Genomic DNA, 12,147 nt, shown 5'->3' on the forward strand with positions numbered 1-12,147 from the left:
ACGTGACGTTGCATGGCAAGACACGTCATGCACTAAGCTGACTTGTCATACAGGGCAAAATATAAAAATGTGACATGGCATATTTTTGGAATGACGTGTACAAAGACACGTGAGACTCTTTCAGCAGAGGTGGCAATATAGGTCCTGCATTAGCCAGACACGTCATGTACATAACACGTCATAGACAGAACTCTGTGCAGTACTCTGTCGGTGTAGCCCGCCTACGTGGAGCCTTATAAACACGGAAGAGCAGCTTTTTGACAGAGGGAGCCATCCCCAAGTTTGGCGGCTTTCCCGCTACATTTGGACGCGCACGGCCATTCAATGCCCTTCACCTTCTTCCCAACTCTCAGATTCTCTCTCTCTCTCTCTCTCTGCAGTCTCGCTCTGGCAATGCCAGCCACACACCCTTCCTGTGTGTGCAGTTACAGCAATGTGGCGCCATAGCCAGCTATTAACAGGTTTCACAGCTTTTCCTAGGGTTTGCCGCACAGAGAATCCTGTGTGCCAGGCAGGCCACCACTCCACTCGCGAGTAAACACACTCCGCGCAAGCGGCCATCAATGCAGGCGTAAATCATCTTTTACAGCCCTTCCTTCTCTTCACCATCGCCATCGCCGTCGCCAAATACGAATTCTGCCGCTGCCCGCCTTTCCCTCAATGCCGCTCTTCAGAAAACGGATGGTGTCAAGCGTGGCAGGTGTACTGGGGCGCCTTGAGGCTTGAACCTTAAGGGCCTCATCATCTCCAGCTAAATTTTCGCGCAGCCGTGCGATCTTAATGGTTTCCTTCTGCGGGCTCTAGGGTTTCACAGGCTGGTGGCTATGTCAAAATGCTTATTCTTCTGATCATCCCGGCTCTCTTCAAGCACCTTCTTCTGCAAGTTTTTTAGGTTTTGCAGCACGGTGGCTCGGAGCAGCTTCTTCTTCGCCATGGCGGGAATCCTTTTCTCCTGATTATCCTGCGGCTGTGGCTCTCGCTTGAAGCAGTTTCTTCTTCACGATGTCGGAGCCGCACATAGCAATCGCCTTAGACGCAGAGACAATACCCTGGGGTGGACAGGTACGTGCACCTTCCTTTCATCTGTCGATGTGTAGCCGTCTTGTTCGACAATGTGTTCGTTGTTATACACGATTTGATCGCATTTTTCTTCCCGACCTTCTCGCTGTCCACGAGTTTGCCAGGCACGACGAGGTAACGTGAACTTCTGTGGTTCTTCTGTCGCCATTTATCCCTCATGTGTTCGTCGATCGTGATTGCCTTTTCTAGGCATGACACGACGAGGCTTTCTCCTTGCTGAGTGATTGCAGTTTTGCTCAGAGCGGTTCAATTGTCGACGAATTGTTTCTCTCAGCCAGTTAATGACTGCGGTGTTTCTCTTATCTTGATATTCTGCAGGAATATGTTGTGAAGACCAGCTTTGGTCCTCTTTCAGTGTTTGTCTGCGGAGATCAGAGGAAGCCAGCCCTCGTAACTTATCCCGACATTGCCTTGAATTGTGAGAAATCCGACAATAGCTTGTGGGAATCATTCTTAGCTTTTATATTCATGTTGTCTATGCCTCCTTGTGCAGATATGTCGTGTTTCCAAGGGTTATTCTTCTGTCCTGAAGCAGCATCCCTCCTGTTCCATAATTTTTGCATCTATCACATAGATGCTCCTGGCCATGAGGTATTCTTCTTACGTATGTTGGATGCTTGTAGTCTCACATTTCAATATGCACGTAACTTTTCTCACATTTCAACGTGCATGTTGCTTTAATGCTATGGCCTCCAAAAGACCCTGGGCTTCAATACTTCTGTTAATTTTCCAATTATTAAGAACACTGCTCAGTGCTATGGCCTCCAAAAGACCCTCAGGGGCTTCAATACTTCTGTTAATGTTCCAATTATTAAGAACACTGCTCAGTACGGATTTCTGTTGTGTATAGCTGGGGGCTGCAGCTTTAACTTCTGGTCAGCCTAACTTAAGCCCTGATGACTTAGCCAATCAAGTTGGTGAAGTTCTTGATTACTTCGGGTAAAATCCCTCTTAACATTGCTGGTCTTCTCGAATTGCTGCAGAAATTTTCATAGCTCCTCTGGTGCTTTTTTTCCATGTGAACTGCCTAACTAAATAGGCCAATGCACTCGTCCTGAAACAGCTTGCAGGATGCCATTTGTATGGGTGTCATGGCTGGGGCATACATCCTCACGCTTTTTGCTGTAAGCATCTGTAATGTACACTCTGCTAGTTTTGACAATGATGATTATTCTCCAACGTAGGTTGAATCTGTTTTGCTCTCCATACAGATGAAACACAGGGAGAGAGTTCTTGGCTTGATTTTGATTTCTCCCCTTTGCCGAGCACCAAGCTGGTCTGAATGGTTCTTTAACAAGGTTAGAGTTTATTTCTTGCAAATACCATTGCCCATGTCTTTTCCGGAACTTGCCCTGAATTGTGTAGGATCTGGTCACAGTTGATGGTGAACCTTTTATACTTTTATGGGATGTGCAACATGGTCAAGGAAACTCTTCTTGGGCGATATTTCAGCCAGGTAACTTGGATTCAAAATTTCAAGGCACATCCCAAAGATGTGTATAAGACTTCAATCATTTGACTTGTTTGTGAAGGCTGGTAGTATTTCTTCTTACAGTCATTCTGCTTCTGCAACATGTGCCTATTGTATTTCTTTCATACTTCTAAACTATTTAGTGTAGAGGGATCAATTAAATTAATGAATGTGATTTATCGATTGGCATTAGAGGTGCAGACCCCACTCAAATACCCTCTGTGCACTTGCTGTAATTACGTGTGGAATTGTCAATGTTGAGGCAAATTCCTGAGTCAGTGTCCACTGCCCTTTTTCTGAACGCCAAGTCACAACTGCTAACACAGAGACCCGCCTCTCTCAACCACATTCTGAGACCCGCCTCTCTCAACCACATTCTATGTCCAATACCCTTGATGAATTGACATGTCAAACTCCCATTATGGAGGCCAGAGGGCTCAACCACATTCCATATCTTGCCCTTGGCGAAATGACATGTCAAACTGCCAATATAGAGCTGCCCTCCCATTCATATTCCATGTCCAATGCTGCAATGATATGTCAAACTGCGAATCTAGAGGCAGACTCCTCTCAACCACTTTCATGTTCAATGTTGCCAATGCAAGTCTTGGGTTGTATATCTGGGTTACCTTGGTTAGCATGGTAGAAAGGGTGGTCCCAGTGTTGGATGCAAATGCACCAATAGATGCAGCTGTAGCCTTGTCCAGGCGTGCTCTCTTTGTGATGAGGCCATCATGCCCATGTTCGCGTGTCCATCTGGACATACAGGGGAATTTGTGACATGTAAAAAGTCTCATAGCTTAAAATTGTGTCACTATATTGGCCCTGAGTTTCTCTAGTGTACTCGTCAATGTTGTTTAGTTCTCGTGGGACATCAGCCCCTGAAAGAGCTTTGGATTGTCGTTAAATGTTGAAGTGAAATGCCTTTAGCTTGGATTGTCATTGAAAGTTGAACCAAAATGCTACTGGCTTGATTCATTGCGGTGCTATTGCAGGATTTGCTAAACTCTGATTCAGACATTGTGCGGGCTTGCAGAAGGGTGAGCTTTTACTGTCCTTTTACGAACAACACTCTTGTATTACATCGGAAAATTGAGGAAGGCTTTCCGAAGCCACTGTATTATAGGTGTTGGTTTATTTTACATCCTTTGGTTGTTTGGCAGTTATTGGATGAACGACAAAGTGTGAATGTCACACGATTTCTGCAGGCTATTCATCAGTGAGTCTTCGTTTTTGTGTCAACTTCAAGAATTGCAAAGCCATTTGTTGATGAGCTGTGACCTTACTTTCCAGCTGCTTGCCCTTAACAGGAGGAAAGATCTTACCAACTGCTTGAAAAAGCTGAATTGTCGCATCCTGATGTTTGCTGGAGAACACTCTCCCTTCTATGAGGAGGCTGTCCATATGAGCAAAGAATTGGATCGACGGTCTAGTGCCTTGGTTGAGGTAAAGCTTCGGGACTCTCCGAACTGTCAAGTTGGCCATATTTGGCTTCCTGTGAATTATTGCCCACATCATTAAGTATTGTGGGTGGAGTAGAAGCTCTGATTCCATATGTTGTTTATCATTCTTACTAGTTTTGTGGGGTGCACTGCAGGTGCAGGCTTGTGGGTCTCTTGTGACAGAGGAACAACCCCATTCGATGTTGATTCCCATGGAATATTTCCTGATGGGCTATGGTTTCTATAGGCCTGTCCACTATTCAAACCACAGCATGTCATCACCAACTAGTCCACTGAGTCCCCCTTGCATTTCACCCGAGCTTCTTTCCCCTGAAAGTCTTGGTCTCAAGTTGAAGCCAATCAAGACCCGAGTGGCTGTCGATGAAGAATCCTAAATTTATTGCCAATAAAAGCAACGTTATATTATGAAGTAGGAATCCTCCCCCTCTAAATCATCACCTTGGTCACAAAATTTTGTCCCGTTTTTGTAACTTGTGGAAGAGACTGTATAGAATTGCGGTGTAATGTGATACAGTCAAGGGACAACAGATGAAAGCCAAAATAATGGGCACAAGAAAAAAGGCTATCTTGTAGGGATTGCATATAATAACATCATTTTTGTATTCAAGGATAATAATTGGATTGAAATCCTCTATGGCAGGTTTTCTTTGAATGGATGCTTGTCTAATGTGTCCCTAATTTTGAAAGATAGAGTTGGATTTTCACCCTTGTAAATGTTTTGCATATATCCCTCGGGTCTTGGCTTTATCCAAGCTCCTTGTTAGCCATCAGAATTGCGAAGAAACTTGCAGAAAATATTAAATAGTCTTCAGTCTTTATAGAGTTGAAAATATTAACTAAATAGTCTTCGGTCTTCATAGAGTTGAAAATAGTAATTATTTCCAAGAAATTCAGCCTTTATAAAACTATCGATATTTTAACGACAGTAATTGGGTAGTTTAATTATGGAAATGATCTCTTGGTGCTTATGCTTAACACTACTTTTGCACCCTCACGTTCTAATGCACGCTGCTCCCATCTATGCATAGATTAGAGATGTTAAGTGACATATTGGAGGGTGAGGCTCGAGTTGAAGTTCTTTTGGGGACACTTTATAGTAAGGGTGTGTTTGTGTGTGTAGGTGGGCATGCAAGCAACCATTCGTATAGCCTAGGTTGTCATTATTCTAACATCATCGGGCTTGCTTCTGCCACCCGCTTCGGCAATCTTACAATGACACGCGATGCGTCCCTTTCAAACACACGCTTTGCATTTGCGACTCTCTTACAACCCTTAGTTCACTTCAATTGATCGAGCGATCAACTTGATTGTGGAGGTCCATCTTACAGACTTCTTCAAAAGTGACCAATATTTAGAAAATTGTTATTCTTGTGGGTACTTAGCTTGGTGAAATTTCTGACCAAGAAGGTAATAAAACCTCGAAATCCCTGTGTGACTTAAGAAAGGAATAAAACCTCACGTTAAAGAAAAAAAAAACACTACGGATAAAGAAGGTAATAAAACCATGGCAGTCGCAACTTTAGACCAAAACCATAATATAATTAATTTGGCGGGGGGCCAACGTTTGTAGAAAATAAAAAATTCATGACATTAGGTAACCTGCGATTTAAAGATTTTTGAACCTTCGAGTGAAAAAGTTAATCTGCAGGTCGACTCTTCTTGCAGCATGCAATCTACTTTTCTCTCTTAGCCTTACTCTCCTTCGTACTTTTGCATGGCCATGGAAGGGCGTGCAGAGGAGGACTCTGCACAAAACGAGACAGAGATATGCATGCAGTACTAAACATTTAAAGATTATAGGAATGTTCATTTTTTTCTTAAAAAAAAAATACACACAACATAGGAGGTATTATAAAGGTGTATATTCATAACTTTTATTGTAGGTGTATTTTGATTAAACGTTACTAATGTCGTATTTAATTAATACAACTTTTTTTTCTTCTCCGTAGAAATAGGAATATATTAAGAGGAGGAAATTACAACGACCCATGAGGAAAGTCCATGGGGGACCCATAAAACAGCTAAGCCAATAAGTGGCTTTAGCTACAATCCAAAAGCACTCTCAGTAATTAATTAATACCAAAAATTTGGTCCAATATTGTGAGTTTTGTATGGCATGGAAAGTAATTAATTAATAACAAAAGAGCATTTTGGTCCCATATTGTGAGTTTTGTAAGGCATGGAAACTTACCCTAAAGGAATCACCTAGTTTATACAAATACATTGGCGTCCTTTTTTGCCCCCATTAGCATCCTCTTCACCCCCCCGCCCCCCCAAAGGTAGTTCCTCTTGATAGTTAGATGTACACACATCTTAACTGAGATATGAGCACATGCCACAAAGGAGGGCATTGGCACACAAAGAAATGAGTAGAATTTTGATAATTTTGATCACATGGAAACTACCGATCAAGACAAACAAGCAAGCAAGCCAGCCACGAGACGTAAGGTTGGTGTAAGGTCAGAGGAAGAAGGTGGGGTGAGTGTAAGGCCAAGGGGAATGCTTACAAATTGTCACATGACATGACTAATTGAATGAATTCAATTTACAGCATGACTTCATTCACCGTTTACAGCATGCAGCACAAGCTGTTTTCATCGTAATCATTTGTGGGTTCACGCAATTGCCACGAAAGTACAAGAAGAATATTGCCTTCCTGAGTCTCCCATGCTAGACCTCAGAGAGTGCGCCTTCATCAAATGGTCACCATTAAGAGAGCTTTTGTTCACCTTCCTTTGCTTTTCATACCGAAGCAAAGATTCTTGCCTTTATAAAACATAACACACCTACACTTTATTTCACATCACATAATGACACAAACTACAAATTTATGGTCATATTATCCTCTACTAAGGCTAGATATGGCATATCATGGCCGGTTGTTCACATACAAAGAGCAGAGCGAATTGCCCATGTGTGGGCACATAATAAGAAGGTCATGGGAGTAAACTCAGTGAGAGAGGTACTCTATGTAAAGAGGGTAATCTTATGAGTAGGACTAATCTTTAACTTGTAGTGCCAATGTTTATGTCAGTCATGTCCTCCCCATCTTGTGAGGAAAGCCTTTCTTAACAACTGGACCTATGGAGAGGGATCTCAGAGAAGGTGTCAGATACCCCATTGAAAAATTTACTATTTCTTATCCATGCTCGCCTTAGTATCTTACTTTTACATATAGTTTGCTTCTCACAATATCCTTAACAATATGGAAGCTTGGGTATGCATGTTGCTAGTCCTTGCATCCCTAGGACATCAATGGAAAAACTTCCTTAACTTGATGTTAAGATCGAGAGCTTACCTTAGCCTTTGCCCCGAAACAAGTGTCATTCCGTAGAGCCACACATGCAACTTCCCTTGTGGGTATGCTGGCTTGTTTGTAACATCCTCTCTCTCCATTGTCACCTTGGAATGCTTCCATGGAATATAAGGGTGAAGGAAGAGCTCTCTATGGTTAGATGGAGGCAAAAAGAGGAGCCTTTGCTGTGGTTCTATCTCATAAGAGGTGGGTAGAGAAAAAGCTAATGAGAGGGAGAAGCCGACACTCAAACCTAGCCACCATGCATGCAAGAATCCAATAAAGCACATTGTGGGTAGGGCAATTCCTCTCCGGAAACTCGCCGGGTTTGCAGAGTTTTTAGTGGGTGAGCCTAACAGCGGTAAGTCCCACAGTACCTGGGCTCCTTCGGGAGTTCTTGGTCGCTGTCGTGCCTAGCTATTGGGTCTTCCGACGTCATGCCTTCTTAAGAAAGTAGCGAAACCGTTCACGACCAAGACGACGAAGCTAATGACAAAAGCGTTTCTCTGCTCGAGTCTCAGAGACGAGCATGCTCGTCTCTTTGACCCTGGCTTGAAAAACAAAAACAAAAATCCAATAAAACACAAGCAACCAAGAGTATAGAAGAAGAAGAATACATAAGTATTCTATTGCAACTTGACCATCTTGTTCTAGATGCTCTTTCTGAATTTGGCTAAGCCTTTCTTGGAACTCCTCTTTGGCCTTTCTTATTTGCAGCATTTCATTCTTTGTATATAGAGCTTCACACACCTTGAAGCATGCTTTGTGCAGTACTTTCATTTGCAAATATAGCTCACATCTGAGACCATGTAGCAAATTGGTATTTGCATGTTTAAACATGTAATTATTTCTAGGAATCCAAACACAGATATTCAGCTCGGATAAGATTCCATAGCTCTACGCGGAGCATTTTATCTGTTGACCTAAGAAAATTTCCTGCCATGTGAGAACCCAGTTCTGGATAGAAGAGACACATTGGTTCAAGAACTGGAATGCCTCTCTGTTAAGGGGCCACCCAATGAATAGATGAGCTATAGTTTCTCCTTCTCTTTTGCATCTATGGGAAAGACCATCTCCATACCCTATTTGTTGTGCTCTCTCATTAGTCCACACGGCTTTGTGCATAATCAGGTAGAGCATGTGAGATTTCTTTGGTGGAATGATCACTGGCGACCAAATTTTTGAAAACTTGAACCCCCATTGTTTTCTGTCCCACCAAAAGATGCTATTGAGTTTGCAGTGAAGGGGAGGGCCTTGAGGGGGGAAGAGGTGGGATTGGTAGAAGATTGTGTTTGGTCTTCCAAGAGAAAGCTTTGTGTGTCAAAGGAACCTGTTGTTGAAGCAAAGCCAATTTATCGTTAGACCATAACTTAACCCTGTCAAGGATTTGAGGGAGGTTTTCCTCGGACAATCTGTAGCTAACTTTGAGGTCCTAATCAGACCTCTAATTCTATTTTTCCTACACCATACACCATCCCATGTTCTGATACCCTTTTTGTGCAATTTATGGGTATGTTTGTATAGGTCTTTAGAGATATTATTTCCCATTGCCATGGAAAACAATATGGAGTCCAAGTGTAGTATATGCACATGTTTCCTGATTTTGTGATGCAGTTTGTGTTTAGGCTTACATCTGTTCCACGCTTACCATATAGATTTAACTAGAGGGCTGCCTTGAGCTTTTATTTTCATCGGGATGAAGAAGAGCATCATTGTAGGGAGCCTCATCGGGATGCCAAGAAGTTTAAAAACTTTCCCTTCTTTGATGACCTTACTAACTGCCATTGTGGTTTCTATTTCAACATTGTTATGATCCTTGTTTTAGAGTGATTAATGACGGACCCTGATGCCAAACAAAACAATTTGAGACATGTCCAAAATGTGTGAATAGATGATTGCTCATTGTGGATGAGTCCATTAGTCTGCAAATTGTTGCAGATAGGTTTGCCCTTTATTATTTGGAAGGGAAATGCTCTACATATGGCCTTGTCCATAGCATTCTGAACAAACCAACCATGTGCATTAGCAACTATAGCAAATAACATGGGAGCTAGGGGGCATCTCTATCTAATAGATCTGTTCAAGATAAATGATTCTGTAAGGTTGCCATTCACTGATACTCTATGTGAGACCTCCATGGATGAGACCTCCATGGATGAGACCTCCTAGAAGAGAATAGGGCAACTCTCCACCCAACTGTCTGGATGAGACCTCCATGGATGAGACCTCCTAGAAGAGAATAGGGCAACTCTCCACCCAACTGTCTGGATCTCTAGAACGGATGCAAAATCTTGGCTACCATGACGTGGCCAATCATAATGGTCCTGTAGTTTGCTGCGTCCATGGGGTCCCCCGACTTGTGTATGGGTACTATAGTGTTAGTGAGCCATGTGGATGGAAGGCCTGTATACAGACTGACTCGTTAAAGAGGCGGCAGAGGGTCGGGGCTAAGGCATCAATCCCATGGGTTACAAACTTTGCTTGTAACCCATCATGGTCCTTGAGAGAGAGAGAGAGAGAGAGAGAGAGAGAGAGAGAGAGAGAGAGAGAGAGGGAAGAGAGGGAGAGAAACTCTTCTTGTTCTGTACATGCAGGGGCAAAAAACAAAAGAGAGAGAAGGTGACTCTGCACAAAATGAGAGAGAGAGATATGCATGCAGTGACAACTATGCATATTTCCCATAATTGTACATTGGATTTGATTTTCAAGCTAGAAACTAAGAGAATGAAACATTTGAAGATTTTAGGAATAGAGTATTCATTTTTTTTCCCAAAAAAAAAACATAACATAGGAGATATATTAATTGATGTTTGTTTAAATGCTCTAAAAAACATTGCTTTACTTGACAATGTTATGTTGTAAAGGTTAACCTTCATTCATGATGAACCTTGATGTGTTAAGAAACTTCCTTAAATCATTCAATCCTTAAATAGAACATTCTTTCCAGTAAAGTGGAAACATCATTGTTAAATACATTGGGACACAAATGAAGTGCATCCACCTGAGAATAAATTTAAAATTGAGAGACGCGCATTTTTTTTTAAATTTAAAGAAAGGCCTGAAATTAACAGGAAATGGATATTTACACCCAGTTTGTGTAGACAACTCAAACACACCATTGCCGACGATTTGCACAAGGGTGCACATCCACCATACTCAGTGAGGATCGGGATAACACTTGTCCTCTTACAAATTTTTATGCTATTGCATGGTTGCTATTACCACTTTAAAAGGCTTTTGTAGAAAGGTAGACCTTATTGTTATGTAACGTAAGGCCCAGTTTCCAACATGTTGGTTGAAACAAATTCAAAACCAACTGTGAGTTCAATAGTTCAAAATCCTCTTTGTGTCGAGCTCACAACCACAAGTTTTGTGGACTCATTTGTTTCCACAAGTTTTGTGGACTCATTTGTTTCTACACTATGAATTGTGGGTTTCGTAAGGCATGGAAACTAGCCCTAAAGGAATCACCTAGTTTATACAAATACATTAGCATCCTTTTTTGCCCCCCTTTCTCCACTCCTCATTAGCATCCTCATCTTTCCCCTTTCTCCACTCCTCATTAGCATCCTCTGTTTCCCCTTTCCCCTTTCCTCTTGATAGTTGGATGTACACACATCTTAACTAAGATTGAACACGTAAGGTTGGTGTAAGGTGAGAGGGAGAAGGTGGGGTGAGTGAGCATGCAAGAGTATACATCCAAGGGGAATGCTTGGTAGGTCACGACTTACAAATTGTCACATGATATGACTAATTGAATTAATTCAATTTATCAAGGACTTGGCATGACTTCATTCATTGTAATGTCTTGCATACCCCTCTCAGGTCAAGTGTATCACATGCCATGCAAGAATGCAGCATACTATAGTGTCACCTCATCTCTCGCCTATCGCACAAGCTGTTTTCATCGTAATCATGTGTGGGTTCACGCAATTGCCACAAAAGTACAAGAAGAATATTGCCTTCCTGAGTCGCCCATGCTAGACCTCAGAGAGTGTGCCTTCATCAAATGGTCACCACCATTAAGAGAGCTTTTGTTCACCTTCCTTTTCTTTTCATCAAAAGTACAAGAAGAATATTGCCTTCCTGAGTCGCCCATGCTAGACCTCAGAGAGTGTGCCTTCATCAAATGGTCACCATTAAGAGAGCTTTTGTTCACCTTCCTTTGCTTTTCATACCGAAGCAAAGATTCTTGCCTTTATAAAACATAGCACACCTACACTTTATTTCACATCACATAATGACACAAACTAAAAATTTATGATGTTCCCTCTCTCTCTAGACAGATTTTGATATAGGTAAATGAATCATGTTATCCTCTATTGAGGCTAGATATGGCATATCATGGCCGGTTGTTCACATACAAAGAGCAGAGCGAATTGCCCATGTGTGGGAACATAATAAGAAGGTCATGGGAGTAAGCTCAGTGAGAGAGGTACTCTATGTAAATAGGATAATCTTATGAGTAGGACTAATCTTTAACATGTAGTGCCAATGTTTATGTCAGTCATGTACTCCCCATCTTGTGAGGAAAGCCTTTCTTATTTTAACAACTGGACCTATGGAGAGGGATCTCAAAGAAGGTGTCAAATACCCCATTGAATTATTTACTATTTCTTATCCACTCTCGGCTTAGTATCTTACTTTTACATATAGTTTGCTTCTCATTAGAAATATGGAAGCCTGAGGTAATTTGAAGCTTGGGTATGTATGTTGCTAGTCCTTGCATCGCTAGGACCTCAATGGAAAAACTTCCTAACTTGATGTTAAGATCGAGAGCTTACCTTAGCCTTCGCCCCGAAACAAGTGTCGTTCCGTAGAGCCACACATGCAACTTC

At 42.0% G+C, this 12,147-nt stretch overlaps 1 protein-coding gene across 2 annotated transcripts; it reads left to right on the plus strand.

The window, feature by feature from the left end:
- The first annotated feature begins 262 nt into the window (after window positions 1–262).
- Window positions 263–4,666, plus strand: LOC147608043 (protein NDL1-like). 2 transcript variants are annotated; one of them, XM_086789617.1, is made up of 11 exons: window positions 263–1,062; window positions 1,399–1,498; window positions 1,574–1,671; window positions 1,931–2,019; window positions 2,144–2,204; window positions 2,292–2,378; window positions 2,459–2,536; window positions 3,547–3,591; window positions 3,715–3,770; window positions 3,862–3,997; window positions 4,149–4,666. In XM_086789617.1, the coding sequence occupies exons 1-11, from the start codon at window positions 1,003–1,005 to the stop codon at window positions 4,386–4,388; spliced, it is 1,050 nt and encodes a 349-aa protein (XP_086645743.1). In that variant the 5' UTR covers window positions 263–1,002; the 3' UTR covers window positions 4,389–4,666. The 2 variants fall into 2 exon arrangements, with proteins under 2 accessions (XP_086645743.1, XP_086645742.1); XM_086789616.1 differs by having other exon boundaries at window positions 312–1,194.
- Window positions 4,667–12,147: the final 7,481 nt, after the last annotated feature.

The sequence above is a fragment of the Cibotium barometz genome, chromosome 54, assembly GCF_041138505.1.
Source record: "Cibotium barometz isolate CiBa-2024 chromosome 54, ASM4113850v1, whole genome shotgun sequence".
Lineage (NCBI taxonomy): Eukaryota > Viridiplantae > Streptophyta > Polypodiopsida > Cyatheales > Cibotiaceae > Cibotium > Cibotium barometz.